Here is an 18098-nt window from a genome sequence, read left to right on the forward strand (position 1 = left end):
AGCACGGTTACAGTGAGTGAATGTTCCCAAGAGAACCAGGTGGAGGTTGTATTGTGCTTTTTAATGTAGCCTTTAGAGTCATATAGTGTCACTGAAAGAGAGAGAGAGAGAGAGAGAGAGAGAGAGAGAGAGAGAGAGAGAGAGAGAGAGAATTTTCTCCCCTTAAGTAAACTACAAGTGTCTACAGCTTTACCCATTTTCTAATTTCATCTCAAGGGTCATTCAAGTCTAATTCTTGTATGAAGTGTTTGTTTCTGTTGACAAATTATTCTTGTATACATTTATGGGCCACCCTTCTAAAGTTTGAAGCTGACCTGCTTTCATTGTGCCCTAAAGATGTGGCCCCAAGGGGAAGCCTGTGTTCAGGCGAGATGTCTGGGTAGAGCAGTGCTGTCGCTGCCTGTGCTGTGGGTCCTGTTCAGCTTAGGTCATAGCTGTATGTGTCCAACTATGAGACCCTTTAGTTGAGAACAACATCATCTTGAAAGACTGCAACCTGCATTTATAAAGAAAGGAAGGAAAGAAGAAAAATATATTCATTTGGTAAGAGGAAGTATTTTTTTAAATGTCATTTAGAAGTACACAGTGGAAAATGTACTTCTTAATTTGGATTGTAGTCAGAAAGTTTGAAACAGTCACACCATATCATACTGGATGTACTGTCCGTTAGTTGCCTATCGCTATCCCATCTAATTCCTGAAAATTTAAACGCCCACTGCTGCCATTGTTAGGTCCTTTCCTATCTTTAATTTGCACAGACATAGTTTGAGGTCTTAGTATGGGACCCAGTTTGCTCTGTTACTTTTTTCATTTCTAGCCGGTTGATCTTTTGGCACCCGATCCAGCCTGTGTGACCTTGAAGCACCTGCTGCTGTCACTCAGCATAGTCTTATCACTATTTTTAAACTGTCTATTTAACAAGTATCCCTTCTCTGTAAATACGTTGACCAGGATAGTTGTGAGACCAAAGCCCAGCGGCAGAGCACTAGAGAGTTTTCCCCCCAGGACTTGGAACACCACTTGTGCTTTTTGAGCCTGGTCACCTACCGGGTGGGCAGCCAGCCCTGACAGCCTGGAATTCTCTGGGGCTGGCCTCAGAGAGGTCATAGCAGATCTTATGAAACTTGAACATCTACATACTGAGTTGCAAACTAAAAGGCCTGCAGGGGTTTGGTAGGTAACACAAGTGAATGAAGTGATAATTAATTCAAGCAATTAATAAGTAATCTCTGACTCCTAGATTTGATTTCAAGAAGGCAGAGTGGAGTGGCGGAACTGGGAAATGAATTTGAAAAGTTATGTTCTGGATAAGTGGTAGCCACTGCTCTGTCACAGACAAATTTGCCAGATGGAAATAGAGAACCTTCAAGAATACCAAGATTTCACAGGCAGTTTTATTTTTGAATGTTGGGAAATCAGGCATTAACACCGTGTAGGCCAAACAAAACAGATCTGTGGCAGATTTGGCCTGTACCTGTCAGCTAGGGTGTCTCTGTCTGCTGGTCGACTTGACCGCATGATGCAAATCAGTGAGACTGGTTGGATGTTGACAGGTTGATGGTCAGCCTGACTTCTTGTGGTTCCTCTGTCCTTTCAGGAATCCTAACTGGGGCTGTAGCCCTACGTTTGGGGATGGTGCTTGCCCTCGGGCTTCTCCTGCTGGCCAGTTTACTTTAGGATTACTGGCAGCTGTTGAGAAATGTATCAGTAGGATCCCTTTGCTGGAAAACCGGAATCTAGGGTTTCTTAAAATCTCTTGGTGTACAAGGCTGGTTTTGCTTCCTTCCTCATGTACCCCTATCTACTTTTCCCTTCTGTATTTCTTTCTTTTTTTTTTTTTAAACCAGTACCAGGGATCGAACTCACAACCACGCGCTTGCAAGGCAGGTGCTTATGCCGCTGAGCTAAATCCCCAGCCTCCCTTCTGTATTGATTTCAGAAAGCATTTTCCTTCCCAGAGAATCCACAGGCACAAAGCTGGCCTAGCCCTTCCTTGCTCTTATTCACACACCCAATAACTTTAAAAATCCCTTTTAATTGTTTTGACCATTTTGGGGAAGCCTCAGCACATGAAACGTTAGTCTTTCTGAGACTGTTTTCGTAAATTTATGCTACTCTCATGTTTCATCTTAGTTATGCGTGCCCTTTCTGTCTTTTACACATGCATGTAAATTTTGATCACTTCAGATTTGGTGATCTTTGTTAGGCACTTTAGTGTATGCTTTTAAGGAGGGAATGTTGGGTCATTAGCTGTATTTCTAAGCGTCTAAAAGGTCGTCTTCCACAAGGGTGGGGAGAGGCTGGATGATTCCATGGGCAGTGGGGAACTGGAGGCCTTACATTGTCCTCGGAGTGTGTTACTGCACTAGCAATGGGCAGGAGGCATGGAAGTCATTATGATTTGGACATTACTTTGCAGGAATTAGTACCTAGTGAGAGAGGTAGTAACTTGAATATGAAATAGTTGTGGCATGTGCTAAGGGCCAGGGAACCTGGGAGGAGGAACTGTGGTGTAAAAGGTGCCATGAGTATCCAAGAGAAGGAGCTGTAGGTAACTTTGCCACCTGGGTAAGAGGAAGTGACACTAAGCTGGTGATTGAAGGATAAGGCAGAGTGATCCCTCTCAGTGGCTAGGAAGGCTGGTAACTGCATGTACAAAGCTTGGTAACGTTGGAGAATTTGACCTGTTAGATAAGCATAAAGGTCTTTTGTGTCTGAAACAGGAGCAATGATGAGGATAAGGCAGGACCTGGCAGCTGAACCTTCATTTCCTACCGCTCCGATCCCATGTCCAATGTTGACTGCTGCTTTGGGAGCCCATGATGGCCATGGCTGACAGTTATGGGGCTAGCATCATTTTAGCCTCTGTTTAAAATTCTTTGTCAAAGGAAATAGCTTCTTTTTATCCCAAATGTTTATGTTTTTGCTTCATTTGCTTTATCATTTTCTCATATATTGTATTTTTTCTATACGCATATTTCTTTTAGAACTGTTTAAAAAGACACCGGGACGATAAATCCTTTCGCCCTTAAACACTTCATTGTGTGTGTCATAGAGCAGGGACATTCAGTTATATAACAATAATCTAATGACTTAAGTCCAGATTAAGTAAGCCAGGAGTGGTAGTGTACACCTGTCACCCCAGCACTCAGGAAGCTGAGACAAGGGGATCACTGTGTGTTTGAGGCCAGCCTGGGCAGCATGGTGAGTCCAGGCCAGCCTGAACTACATAGCAAAACCTCGTCTCAAAAAAACTAGAAAAAGATTGACATAGTATTATCTTGTCCACATCCATACTGAAATTTCACCAATTGTCCCAATAATACACTTTATTGCTGTTTTCCCCCTAGTGTATGATGTGACTTCTGAGCATTTGTCTCATAAGATATAAGAGGTTTTGAGAACATTTTGGGCACTTTCTTAGAATACCCTGCAATTTGGGTTTATCTGACATTTCCTCATGAATAGATTCTAGTCCGTATATATCATACGTAGTGTATCATATCAAGGACCATATGATGTTGGTTTGTCCCAATACTGGTGATAACTTTGGCCATTCATTTAAGGAGGTCCCTGCTAGATTTTCCCACTATAACTTTTTACTGAAAGTAATCTATAGGAGATGCTTTGAGGCTTTCATCTAGTGCTTGCAGCATCTACTGTGACTTCTGAAACCTGTCATTGCTTCTGAAGGATGAGTTTTATAAATTCAGTGTCATATCTTTGCCTTAGCCTTACTAGGCGGGGCCTCCCTGGCCTCTTTCTGTCATACTTGCCCTTTCGTGTGCTTCTGTAGTTCACGTGTGTGATGGGGCGTCCTGGGCTTGGGTAAAGGTCTAAATCTTTTCTCCAGAAGCAGTTTGCTTATCGTCAGCATTACGGGCTCAGCATGAGGCTGACCGTGCACTGTGTAGGATCATCAGTGTTTCCCTCAGGCCTAGGGTTGTGTGGGGGTTTGTGACCTGTCACCACCTTTCTGAGCTCACTTAGTTTGGGCTAAAGAGGGCCAATAATGGGGAGAGAAGGGAACCTGTCCCAGGTTGAGTTTGTGAAAGCAGCATTCTTGACCCCTGCACGCATAGACTTCCCACTTACAGCACATGGTTATGTGCTGGGCTTGGATAAACATAGTTCTAGTGTGACTTTGGTCACTATGAACTCACAGTGAGTTAAGGACCCCTCTCACCCGCCCCCACTTTTTGGTGTCGTTGGTTTTGGTGGAGCTGTGTCAGTGTAATTGATCAGCAGTTCTTGAGGCTTGAGCAACACTGAGAACTCCACATTAGGATATCTTGAAGCTGTCTCTTCATTTTTGCTAGTGAAGCTAGCTAAGGAATAGAGACACAGGAAAATGCAGAGGCTCAAAAAGTACCAGGGAGAAGATTTGCAAGAAAAACAGGGTTTAGAGTGGTGTGAAGCAAGATGATGCTTTTCAAATAATGTGGTTCATTTTTCCCCATTTATTTCCTCTCCCCTCTCTCTCCAGACAGGCTCAGAGCTCAGCCCAGTTGATGGACCTATTCCAGGTCAGATGGACTCAGGGCCAGTGTACCATGGGGACTCACGGCAGCTAAGCACCTCAGGGGCGCCGGTCAATGGTGCTAGAGAGCCCGCTGGACCCAGTCTGCTGGGGGCTGCAGGTCCTTGGCGGGTAGACCAGAAGCCCGACTGGGACGCTGCCCCAGGCCCAGCTCACACTGCTCGCCTGGAAGATGCTCACGATCTGGTGGCCTTTTCGGCTGTGGCCGAAGCTGTGTCCTCTTATGGGGCCCTTAGCACCCGGCTCTATGAAACCTTCAACCGTGAGATGAGTCGTGAGGCTGGGAATAACAGCAGGGGCCCCCGGCCAGGGCCTGAGAGCTGTTCTGCTGGCAGTGAAGATCTTGACACGCTGCAGACGGCCCTGGCCCTTGCACGGCATGGCATGAAACCACCCAACTGCAACTGCGATGGCCCAGAATGCCCTGACTACCTCGAGTGGCTGGAGGGGAAGATCAAGTCTGTGGTCATGGAAGGAGGGCAGGAGCGGCCCAGGGTCCCAGGGACTCTGCCCTCTGGGGAGACTGGCCTCCCAGCACCAAGTACCAGGCCACTTCTTAGCTCTGAGGTCCCCCAGATACCTCCCCTGGAGAACCTGCCCCTGTCCCAGAGTGCCCTGAGCATCGCCAAGGAAAAGAACATCAGCCTGCAGACTGCTATTGCCATTGAGGCCCTCACACAGCTCTCCTCCACACTGCCCCAGCCTTCTCATTCCACCTCCCAGGCTTCGTGCCCCCTCCCTGAGGCTTTGTCCCCTCCTGCCCCTTTCAGGTCTCCCCAGTCCTACCTCCGGGCTCCTTCATGGCCTGTGGTTCCCTCTGAGGAGCACCCATCTTTTCCTCCTGATAGTCCTTCCTTCCCTTCAGCACCTCCTAGAACTGAGTTTCCTGAAGCCTGGGGCACTGACACCCCACCAGCGACACCTCGAAACTCCTGGCCAGTGCCCCGCCCAAGCCCTGACCCCATGGCTGAACTGGAGCAGTTATTGGGCAGTGCCAGTGATTACATCCAGTCAGTATTTAAGAGGCCTGAGGCCCTGCCCACGAAACCCAAGATTAAAGTTGAGGCACCCTCCTCTTCCCCAGCCCCGTCCTCATCCCCCATTCTCCAGAGGGAGACTCCCACACCAGCCTCGGAGCCTGACACCCACCAGAAGGCCCAGACCGCTCTGCAGCAGCACCTCCACCATAAGCGTAGTCTCTTCCTAGAACAGTCCCGTGATGCCTCTTGTCCTCCTGGGGAGCCTCCTGCTCCTGGCTGGTGGGCCCCACCAAGCTCACCTGCTCCAAGGCCTCCAGATAGACCACCCAAGGAGAAGAAGAAGAAGCCCCTCCCACCAGCTGGAAGTCTTGTGGGAACAGACAAAGCTGCCCCTGGGATCAAGCCCAGTGTCCGAAAGCCCATTCAGATTAAGAAGTCCAGGCCACGGGAAGCGCAACCCCTCTTCTTGCCTCTCCGACAGATTGTCCTGGAAGGGCTGAGGCCCCCCGCCTCTGAGGAAGGGCAGACGCATGCAGCTGCCCCTGCCCCTGCCCCTGCCCCTGCCCCAATCCCTCTCCCTCTCCCCGCCTCACAAGGCTCTGCTGTCCCGTTGCCCACAGAACCTTCTCTTGCGCTATTTGCACCTAGTCCCTCCGGGGACAGCCTGCTGCCCCCTACTCAGGAAATGAGGTCCCCCAGCCCTATGGCCACCCTGCAGCCAGGCTCCGCTGGCCCCCTTCCCCCTGCTGATGACAAGCTGGAAGAGCTCATCCGGCAGTTTGAGGCTGAATTTGGGGATAGCTTTGGGCTTCCTGGCCCCTCTTCTGTGCCCATTCAGGACCCCGAGAACCAGCCGACATGTCTCCCAGCCCCGGAGAGCCCATTTGCTACCCGTTCCCCCAAGCAAATCAAGATTGAGTCTTCAGGAGCTGTGACTGTACTCTCAACCACCTGCTTCCATTCAGAAGAAGGAGGCCAGGAGGCCACACCCACCAAGGCCGAGAATCCACTCACACCTACCCTTAGTGGCTTCTTGGAGTCACCTCTTAAGTACCTGGACACACCTACCAAGAGCCTGCTGGACACACCTGCCAAGAGGGCCCAGGCCGAGTTCCCCACTTGCGATTGTGTTGGTAAGTCACTGGGTATTGGGTAGGGCAAAGAGCTGCAGCCTGGTGGACTTGGAATCTAAGCTCTGTCTGTCATGTGACAAATATTCACTGTGTGCTGACCCTTTCCCTGGGCCCTGGGGGCTCAGAAATGAGCTGGTAGGTTAGCGGAAAAGACACTGAAGGAAACTGTCGGCATGACGTGCTGTGATGTGTGCCGTAGCAGTGCAGGTGGGGACAGCTGCTGTAAGGCACAGATCTAGCTGAAGGCACCATGGAGGCTTTCCTGTGGAAAGTGGCACCTGTGCTGAGCCGTGCGGGGTGTCAGGTAGAAAGACATTCTAGGAAGAAGGAGCGGCGCGAGCCATAGGAAGGTGAGACTTGTTTGGACTGTTCTTGGTCTGGCAAGAGTAAAGGGGATTTTTAAAAAAAGGGTAGGCAGGAGTCAGATAGAGCAGGGCCCGGGAGCCAAGGTCAGGAATTAGATTTGATCCCATGGAAAGTAGTGAGCACCTCAGAATTTTAAAGCTAGTGAAACCTTGTCACCTTATTCTTTTTTTTTTTCGTCTTTTTCGTTTTTATGGGTACCAGGGATCGAACTCACGACTGCCTGCTTCCAAGGCAGGCGCTTATGCCGCTGAGCTAAATCCCCAGCCCCTGTCACCTTATTCTTAGGAAAGACTGTTCTGGCTTGTGGGGAGAAAAGATTGGTGGGGAAACTGTAAGAAAGTTGTTAGGAGTCATAAAAGAAATGGAAATGATTGCCTGGAAGAGTAGGTGGTGGTGGGAGCATACTGAGGATTTTAGAAGCCTCTTAGGATTCAGGCCAACTTTGGTCTCAACTTTGATGGTGTTCACTGAGGACATAGGTTTAATGGGAGAGGCAACAAATTCTCTTTGTATAGCCTGTCTTTAAGTTGCTGAAAGGCTAGACATGGAGCTCTGAATTAGGAGTTTTAATGAGGTTATTTATTTATTTATTTATTTATTTATTTATTTAATTTTTTTGGTACCAGGAATTGAACCCTCGACCTTGGACTTACCAGGCAAGCCCTTGAGCCACTGAGCTAAATCTCAGGCCCATGAGGTTACTTTTGAGTGGTATGTGCAGCTGTGCTGTGGGTCAGTATTGAGGAGTTAAATCAACCTTTAGACCTTGCCTTCAGGCACAAAAGGGCCACAGGGCCTCTGAGAAAGCTTTTATGTACGTGACTATGTCACCAAGGTTTTGGGAGTTGTGGTAAACACCAGGTTCACTGGGCTCCTGTACTCTGCTATTTATAGAGTATTCTGTGAAAGATGTGTGCATTTCGGGTGTTGACAGAAAAACTTGGATGCTAGTGATAAGCATGTTGCATCTTGTGACTTTATGGTGCACAGATGGGTGTTAGGGAAAGGTTGTCTTCTTGACTTGTTGATATGTCTAAATAGCAAGTAAATTGTGTGATTTTGTTGGAATGCTGCATTGGGTCAGTGAGGAAAGACTAGGCTATGCTTCAGCTTCCCCTGACTCCTGGGTATGAGGCAAAGAGCGTGGTGACAAGGAATCACATGAGAGCCTGGGCAGCTGGACCCACGCTTCAGTGGGAGAAGAGATACGGCAGGTCCTGCTGAGTGTTGGCAGACACGCTCCAGGACTGTGCCTGCCACTCAGCCTGCTTCTTCCCATGACTGGTAATGGTGTGCCTTCTGTGGCCCCCTTACTTCCCAGTGTTTGGGAGAAGCTTGCTGTGCTCACCGTGATCTCACACACACACCACTGTGTGTATTTGTCCCACTGCTTGTTTCATTCTGTTTGGTGTTTCTCCCCCTTGCAGGTTTGAAATGTCTTTCTTTACCTAGGGCTTCGGACTAGGTAATGCTCTTTAATGTTTTAATTTTTGAGTTCAAAACTACATAGACTTTAGGGTTAGTTAAATTAGTATTTTAATTTTAATTTGAACTCCATTGCTCTCTAGAGAAGAGAGTTGGGGTGCTTTATGCAACTTTCAGTGTTGGTTTCCTCCAGGGTTCACTGAAAATGATAACGACAACCGGCTGCCTGACCATACACTAGGCTGCCTGAGGGTTAGGTTAGTTCATCTGAACAAGCACTTAGGGCTACCTTTGTTACATAATGATGCTTAGAGGAGTGTCAGCTGGTATTGTATTGAAAGAAGAAAAGAATACCATATGTTATAAAGAAAAAGTCTTAAGAAAAAGGATTGACTGTTTCTTTATCAATATAACCCTCGTGTAACTACAAGAGGAATATTAAGAGAAATGGTTCAATGCTGCAGAACTTAGTGGCTTATTTGAAACTGGATAGGTGATAAAATGTTCAGTGACCCATACCATGTGCCACCTCTCTGCATTGTTACATGGGAAGTAGCTACATTCTAAGAGCTGTGTAAAACCAGTTTTGGTTGTCATCATGCAGAGTGACACTTTATTTCAGAAACTCTTGTTCAGAGCTGGGTATTGAAGACATCAGTGAACACAGATGAAGAGAGGTGAGCAGGTGGCTTCTCCAGACCCAGGAAGGCATGCACAGAGGGTGTGGGTAGCAGGAAGTTCGTGTGTGGATGAAGGGCCCACTGTACAGTGTTCTTTTGTGTTCCTTGAACCTAAGAATCCCCAGGAGGACACTTCCCAGCTCAATGCCAGTGAACAGAAGTGCAAGCTATAGACAGTCAATGTTCAAGATACCCGAGAGTGGCGACACAGCAGGTGCCATCTCAGCAGTGGGAGGAGGGCAGGCAGTGGGCAAGAGTGGGGGGGCCGAGAGCGCCATCACTGCAGGTCATTTACTACTCCAGGTTTAGTTCATCTACATCTTATTCTAAATGCAGAACTAGAAACAAATCTAGTGTATGGTAAGTGTTTAAATTATAGGGAAAGGCTGGGTGGAAACAGAAATGAGTAGAGTATCAATGATTATCTTAGCTAATTTTAAAAATTGGGAAAATAGAAGCGACTATGTTAGCTGATTGTTTCTGTGGTCAGTCTATGGGTGACTTTTCCTTCACGTTTTCTGAAATGTTCTGTGGTGGAGGTGTATTTTATAATCAAGATAGACTGTCCTAGGAGTTGCATGGAAGTAGGAGTATCATAGAATACAGATTACTAGAGAGTAGTGACTGGCAGAAGACCAGTTAGGAAGCTACTGAAAATGACAACAATAATAGTATTTATGTAAGACTTGCTTTGTCCGAGGCACTGTGCCAGGTACTTTATAGGAACCACCTCATTTAATCCTTATAACAGTTGTTCAAGGTGAGGACTGTTGGTGACTCCAGTTTAACAAGGAGGAAACAAAAGCCAGGTTAAATAATTTTCCAGGGCCTTGGAAATGGTATGAAGCTTGAACCTAACTCCTAACCAGCATGCCATATTGTGATTGAAATTGGTTAGTTGAGAAACAAGCCCTAACTAGAACGGTGGCAGTAGAATGAAAAGGATCACGAAAGAAGGGATTTGCCCCGAAACAGTTTATGAAGGACCCTGCTGTTCATGTTGCAAAAGGCTACCCTGTATTCCAGAAGCATCTAGAGCCCCTGGTGTCAGGGACAGGTGCTTTGTCAAGTGGCGCAGTGGAAAGTATCTTTGTGAGTTCAGGCTGCGGACAAGGCTTAAAATGAAGGTGCTCATGCTGGGATTAATAAGAGATGGAAACCATCTCATATTCCAGAACCTCATATTCCAGAACCCTGGTAGGTGGTGATTCATAGAAGGAAGTATTTTTCATAGATGTGATAGTAAAATTTGAAGACTCTATAAGCACTTAGAGTAAACAATTGAAAAATTATGGGAACAACTTTATAAAAGCACAGATAGTTCCTATAGCACAGCAAAAAAACAAAAAACAAAAAACAAAAAAAAAACTATTAAAGTTTCTTGGTAAATCTTGCCAAATATGGAATTTTGGCCCATGTTGTTGTTATCAAGTAACCAAGACCCTAAACATCAAGAGAGTTGTTTTAACCTTTTACAAAAATTATGAGTTTCTAAGGGGCTAAATGGTTCTATATGAGTTTTTTTCTGAATCTTGAAATATTAGAATTAAAGCTTCAGGTAAGTAAATTTAGAAGACATACGAAAGAATGTCTTTCTCCAGAAGGTAGTGTGATACTTATTTGAGCAAATTTCACAAGTTGAAGTTCTGCATTTTATCATTGCAGGGAACGTGTGGGTGTCACTATAGTCCTCCCATTTTGAAGCATCCATTGAAGTCCGCTGCCCTCCCTGTAGCACCCTTGTCAGAGGCAGGATGATAACTACAGATTGTCGGCACAGACCTTGCCGTGTCCCTGCTCAGTGACGGGGGAATTCCCCAGAGGAACCAGGTTAAGACAAAAAATGAGTCAAAGTGACTTCTTAGAAAAAACGTCCCGAGACCTAGCCATCATTGTATAGATGAGGAAACAGTCTGTGTTAGCTTTTAAGTGTTGTCTTGGTGTCTCTTAGGAGCAGCTGACAGGAAGCTGCAGAGACTAAACCAGACGAAGGCAGAGCAGGAAGTTAGGAGATGTGGATTTTAGGAGTCACCATCATTGAAATGTTGCCTTTATAACCAGGTGATTTTCCTACCCTAAAGAAATAGTCCTAAGAAAGCATCTCCTTTGCTTAGAGCATAGTGAAAGTGAATGTGACTGATTGCACTGTCAGGTCATTTCAGTAGGGACCACAGTCCTGACCCGGGGACACTAAGTCACCTGCTCAAAATCATGTAAAATCTGCTTTCTATAGTTTTTATTTTAATGAGAATTTATCTCCCTTACATTCAGTTTGAGATGAAGAATAACCTCATATCCTGTAAATATTTTTCAAGACCATACATTATCTGGATACCAAGATGAAGATGGTGAATCTGATGCTTGGCAGGAGGGTATCAGAAGGAGCTTCCTGGAGGATGTGATATCTGTTGAGTTATAAGAGATTATCAGAAGTGTAATTGATTAACAGAGAGAAGGTGGCATGTGGCAGGCAGAGGGATTTGGAGATGAAAAATCACATGAAAATATGGAGATGAAAGCACACAGGGAAATACAAGCAGTCCTGGTGTGACTACTGTGCCGAGGCAGGACTGGGAGTGGCGGAAGAGCAGAGTTTCATGATAGCAACGGCAGAGAAACCAGTTTGCAGACTTGGATGTCTTTCAAGCAAGAAGTAATGGGTAACTGCACTGAGAGGATGACGCTGAGTAGGAAGGAGCAGAGCAGAGGATGAAAGAAAGTAAAAAGAATGAACTGAGTTGGTAACGGATGGAGGAGTAAGGGAGGAGAAGAAGCAGTCTCAGAAACTGAGGTTCCGGGTTGGGCAGCTGGGTAGACGAGTTGCCGTTCCCCAAGGTTAGAGATTCTGAAGGAGAGCCTGTTCAGCCGCCAGCTGTGGAGACACCTGTGGATGCACCTGTGGTGTCTGTCTGGTCAAATCTGTGAATCGGAGGTTCTTTGACAAACTGATAGTACTGTACTTGAAGTTTCAATCTTGATCATTTCATCAGGCTGGATATGCCAGGAAGAAGCCTGAGAATAGAGAAGACCAACATTTGGGAAGAGAGATACTCAAATAGGAGGCTGTAACACCCAGAGGAAGGTGGAAAACCCTTCGGGAAGGGTAAAGAACTAATCTATAATTTCAAGTTTTCCTCAAACTTGATCAAACAGGATCAGTGCTGGAAAGGAGTCAGGATTTAATATTGGGTTCTTTGACTTTATTTGTTCTATGTGTACTAGTCTTTGCACTTAAACCGGGTTTCTGAACATGGATTGTCTGTTGTATTTCAAAAGCACTTACACTGGTGCTGAGCATATGGAAAGTGCCTATGTATTTTTTGGTTAATTGGTCAATCTTATTCTATCCGTTATTTCAGCTCTACAAAGATGTCAGATCAGTTTGCAGCATGATCGCCTTATCTTTAATCTTAGTAGCACATGGGCCCACTATTATAATGATATTTTTATCCGTTACCAGTAAACCCAGCATGTATGCCCATAGACTTTTAGGCAGCTGACCTGAGGTTTTAGCATAAAACACACTTGATTCACAGTAAGTCCTAACCGTCTACCTGCCCATCACTGTGGCTTTATGACTATCAAGAGGCAGACAGTTATTGGCTGTTGAGGAAGTGGAATCTAATTAGCTGTATACTTGTAAGCTGTTTAGGTGTAAGTCCACTAACATTGTAGTAGAAAACTGAAGCATTATAGAGATTGTTTGCAAAGAAAAGGTGGGTGCAAATAAAACCCGGATGTAAATTTGACACCTATGCATTAATTTTTCACTGTCTCTCAGAACCAGTGCCATAAAAGAAAAAGTGCCTCAGCTCTGCACCTATGTGTATTTCTGGCCTGTAGGGAAGGTGTAGGTGTCCTAGTCCAGTGGTCCCCAACCCTTTTGACACCATGGACTGGTTTCTTAGAAGATAGTCTTCCTATGGATGGGATGGGAGTGGGAGTTCAGGATGACTCAAAGGAGCACACAGCCTACTTCCCTTACATGGACGGGCACACACACTTTGCAGGAAGGTTCACAGTCCTATGAGAATCTGTTGCTGCTGCTGACCCTACAGGCCCCTGAGCTCAGGCAGTAATGCAAGCAGTGGAGACCAGCTGCAAATACAGATGAAGCTTTTGCTCCGTAGTCCACTGCTCACCTTGTGCCTTGCAGTCTAGTTCCTAACAGGCTAGACAGGCCAGGAAAAATGGAAGATTCATTTAGAAACTGAGGATCCCTCTTTGTGTTAGTAATGAGTAGTTTCTTATGTTTAGTATCTCTTGGTGATAACAGAAAAGATACATTTCATTCTCTCTTCAGTCTGGTGCAGAAGTAGAACAGAGTGTATTTTCCATCTTAATGAGCATGAAGTTAAGTGCACAGGGTTAAGAAAAAAATACCTAGAGCTATATAATGAGCATTTTCTCAAAGATTGAATTTGCTCTCCTGAGCTCTCGCTCTCCCAGAGCTCTCTATTACATATTTTAAGGAAAAATACTTTACTTGTCTTACTGCTTAAAGTAGGCATATTTTCCTTTAAGAAAAGTTAAGCCATTTTTCTGTTGTCACGTTACCTTTATGAAGAAGAAATATCACACTGGGGACCAAAAGGAAAAAATGGTGATTAGATAGCAAGATAGTAGAATACTTCTTTCTTAAAGCCTCATGATAGAAACCAGAAGAAACAAAATCAGAGGAGAAAGTTTCATCAACTGAAATTGGGGGGATAGTGACAATCATAAACCATGAGTCCCACAGGCTGTCTGCCAGAACAGGTCATGTTAAAATAAAGGGTGTACAGTAGGGTGTACAATTCTGTGTTGGGAAATCAGTTGTGGAGACTCAGAGGGATGGCATAAGTTAGAGAAAAGGGTTGGAGACCACCCACTTAGAAGCATGTTCTGTGGAAAGCTAAAAGTGAAAGCAGGTGACTTTTTTCCTGTACTCCAGCTTCTGGTGGGGTAAAATCCTGCCAAATGTGGGCCTTTATTTATTTTTTAAATCTTGATGCTTTATCAGAGTCACTAGTGCATAACTTTCTGAGAAGCTAAACCAAAATCTAGAGCAGGCTAGAACCCTCAACACATAAACACATACAAATTTAGGATTAAGTCTAGCAAACAGAGTGCTTGGAGGTGAAATTTCCCAGTTGTAACTGTCCACAGCCAGCCCCATTTCCTCCCATCCCCTCTTAAACTGCTGAACTTTTAAACTAATAATTGAAACGTCTACAAGATTCAGTTTTCTAGCTTAATTTCTAAGGAAAGAAGTTGAGCAGTGACCACCAGAGTAAAATTCTAATTTTTGGCAAATAAGTGTAAGATCAGTGGCTTTCAAGAGGGCAGTTTTGTTCTTGTCCTCATAGATGCCATTTGGTAATATTTCAGGACATTTTTGGCCATTTTAATAGGTGTGATACTGCAGGCATCCAGAGACCATGGATATTGCCAAATCCTCCCCTCACAGAACAGCTCCCACAGCAAAGGATTATCCACTGCAGTATGTTATTTGTGCTGGAGAAGAGAAGCCCTGGAAATAAGTTTTCCCTATCAAAGAACAACAATCAAAACAAGTGAAATCTAACATGGCACCCATTCAAACTCCGAGAAAGTGGACAATTTAATGTAACATGTAAGAGGAAAATTTACTTTAGAAAATAGTAAGAATTATTTAAACAACCACGTTTTGCTTAAAGGGAAGCTGAAGAAAATGATCCCCGTGAGATTAGAAATAAAAGTCGAAGTGCTAAAGTCACAAAGTGACAAGAGTTACAGATTAAGTTCCAAAAGACCTCTGCTGTTGTGAGGCACTTAAAAACTGCATTAGAGGTGGAGGGGACAGGAGGAGATGAAAAAAGAAATTGATATATGCTGTGTGCATGTGCCAGCTGCATAAAAAATATTCTTTTTATTATAGTACACACATGGAGAGGTATTTAAATCTTAAGTATATGGCTCAATACAGTTTTGCAGAAGGCACAGCCTTGTGTAACCAGAGCAAAACTTTGCCAGCACCCAGATTACCCCACATCTCCCCACCCAGGCACTTGCCACTCGGTCCCCTAGAGTATGGGTTGGCAAACTATGATCTTCAGACGAAATGTGGCTCATATCCATGACTAAAAGTGCTCTTCATGTTTTTGAATTGTGAGGAAAAATTCCAAAGAGTATTTTGTGACTCATAAAAACTGTGTCAAATTAAAATGTCAGGATTCATAAAAGAAGTTCCATTCAAACATAGCCACAGCCTTTCCTTTTCATGTGTCATATAAAGCTGCTTTTGCACTACTATGGCAAAGTTTAATTACCACTGAGACTGCATGCCTTGCAAAGCCTAGGTTTACTTTTCTGACCATTAAGAGCAAAAACTTGCTGACCCTTGTCATAAGGTAACTATTTCTATTCTAACTTCTAACTACAGTGATCATTTTGTCCTGTTCTTAAACCTCATGTATATGGAGTCATGCACACATGTATTTGTACTCTTCTGTATTCTGGTTTTCATTTACTGGTGTGTTTGTGAGATTCATCTGTTTTATGTATTAGTATCTGCTGTTCATTCTTATCATACAGTATTCCATTTTGTGAATATGCCGTTGTATAACCACTAGCTCCCAAGTGATCTTTTGATTTATTCCTAATTTGGGGTCGTTATGAATCATGCTGATATAAGATATTTTTATGTGTATTTTGATACCTTTATGTATACATCTTAATAATTTGCTAAGTTGATTTCTTGGACTGAAATTGTGTGTGCTCCGCTGGAATAGATGCCATCAGTTTTCCAAAGTGGTTGAAACAATTTAAACTCCCACCAGCATTGCTCCAAATCCTCACCAGCAAATAGTGCCATCAGTCTCTTTGCCTTTGTAGTAGGTATATAATAGTATCTCCCTGTGGCTTTTACATTGTCCTAATGACTGATGAGGTTGAGCACTTTTTCATATGCCCTCTCTTGTAGACTGCCTGTGCAAATCTATTTGCTCATTTATCTGTTGTGGGTTTTTTTTGTCATTTTCTTGCCATTTGGGAAGTTGTCTTTATTTTGGACATGAATCTTTTGTTGCATATTTGTGTTGTTCTCAGAATATAGTGTTGAAATAAAAAGTTTGATCCAAGCCACAAAATCAGCACACAAAAATTAATAGCATTCATGTCCACTGTTAACAGACTTAGTGGAAAAGAAATTAGAATAACAATTCACAACTTTTAAGAAGAATGATATACTTAGGAATTAACCTAGGAAGTGAAATACCTCTACAAAAGTTACAGTACTCAGAAAAAGGAAATCAAATAGAATGTTAGAGGGTAGAAAAATATCTCCTATTCCTGGATAGGCAAAAACAATATTGTCAAAATGGCCACACTTCCAAAACTGATACACAGATCTAATGCAATCTCAATCAAAGTACCAACAGTATTCCTCACAGCAGTCCAAAAAGGTGGATCCAGAAGAGACTCAGAATAGCAAACAACAGTCCTGGGTAACAAGAGCAAAGCAGGAGTCATCATAAGCCTGCATTTCAAGTTCTGTTATAAAGCTAGCAATAAAAACATGCTACAGGCACAAACCCAGGTATGTGAACCAATAGAGGACACAGAAACACCCTGAGGCACATTCAGCTATCTGATCTTTGATAGAGGGGCCAAAAATACACATTAGAGGAAAAATAACCTCTTTAATAAAGGATTCTGGGAAAACTGGCCATCTTACCACATATTAATCTAAAATCAAACTGGATCAAATATCTAAATGTTAGAATATAAATGTGTGATCTGTTGGGAGATAAAATAGGTAAAACTTTTAAAGACCTAGACATAGGCAAGGGTCTGAACTGAACGTAGTTGCACAAGAAATAGCATCAAGAATCAAAATGGGATCATATCAAATTAAAAAGCCTTTTCACAGCACAGGAAGGAAACAACAGAGTGAAGAGACAGCTTACAGAATTTTTTGTCAGGTTTTCCTTGGACGGAGAATTAATATCTTGAATATCAAGAATTCAAAAAAACTCAAAAAAATTAGACCCCCTTAAAATAAGACTCAGTTAAAAATTGGCCTGAGGCCAGGGATAAGCTCAGGGCCCAGCACATGGCTGGCAAACATGAGGTCGTGTGTTCAGATTCCCAGTACCAAAAAAAAGAGTAGATACTTCTCAGAAGCACAAATGACCAATAAATACATGAAAAATGCTCAGCATGTCTGGCCACTAAAGAAATGCAAATTAAAACAACTTTAAGATGCCATCTTTCTCTAGAAAGAATGGCTATCATCAAGATATCAAACAATAACATGCTGGCAAGGCTGCAGGGAAAAAAGAACCCTTCTGCATTGCTGTCAGGAATGTAAACTAGTACAACTACTACGAAAATTAGTGTAGACATTCCTCAGAAAACTAAAACTAGAAATTCCACTTAATCTGGCTCTTCCCCTTCTAGGTGTCTTCTCTAAGGATTTAAAGACATTGTATTACAGTGATGCTTACATGCCCATGTTTATAACAGCACAATTCACAATAACTAAACCTTGGAAGAGGCCTATATGCTCACCAGCGGATGGATGGATAAAGAAAATGCTGTATTCACACACAGTGAAGTGCTACTCTGCCATAAGGAAGGACAAACTTGAGTCATTTGTACAAAAGTAGATGCACCTTGTGGCTATAATATTAAATGAAACAAATCAGACAAATGAGCTTAAATATTGTAAGGTTTCTCTTACATGAAAAGCCTAAAAATGTAAACAAAAGGCAAAACAAAAGGTAATTGGAAATAGGGAGATAGCTCTTTTGCAGATGGGAAGAGGACCAAGAGATGGAGAGAGGGGATGGAGAGAGGGAAAAGGAAATAAAAAATAAATAGTTGTGTTATGTGTGTACTGACTCCCCACAATCACATACTATAAACATGTACTAATAGAAAATAAAAATAGTAAAAAGTTCAATCCAAGAATTATATACTTGATTAAATTGCCATTAATATGTGTAAAGCT

At 43.7% G+C, this 18098-nt stretch overlaps 1 protein-coding gene across 8 annotated transcripts in view; it reads left to right on the forward strand.

Annotated features, from left to right (window-relative positions):
* Window positions 1-18098, forward strand: part of Tet3 (tet methylcytosine dioxygenase 3) — a 102053-nt gene that overhangs the window by 45642 nt on the left and 38313 nt on the right. For 7 of the 8 annotated variants that reach the window (XM_063229602.1, XM_063229601.1, XM_063229600.1 and 4 more), the window contains one exon: window positions 4487-6653. In XM_063229602.1, coding sequence (XP_063085672.1) covers window positions 4487-6653 — 2167 coding nt within the window. The remainder of the gene's footprint in view (window positions 1-4486; window positions 6654-18098) is intronic. The other variant, XM_063229603.1, reaches the window with a different exon arrangement.

The sequence above is a fragment of the Cavia porcellus genome, unplaced genomic scaffold (genome assembly GCF_034190915.1).
Source record: "Cavia porcellus strain 051 isolate PalLab524CR breed Dunkin Hartley unplaced genomic scaffold, mCavPor4.1 scaffold_18, whole genome shotgun sequence".
NCBI classification, from domain to species: Eukaryota; Metazoa; Chordata; class Mammalia; order Rodentia; family Caviidae; genus Cavia; species Cavia porcellus.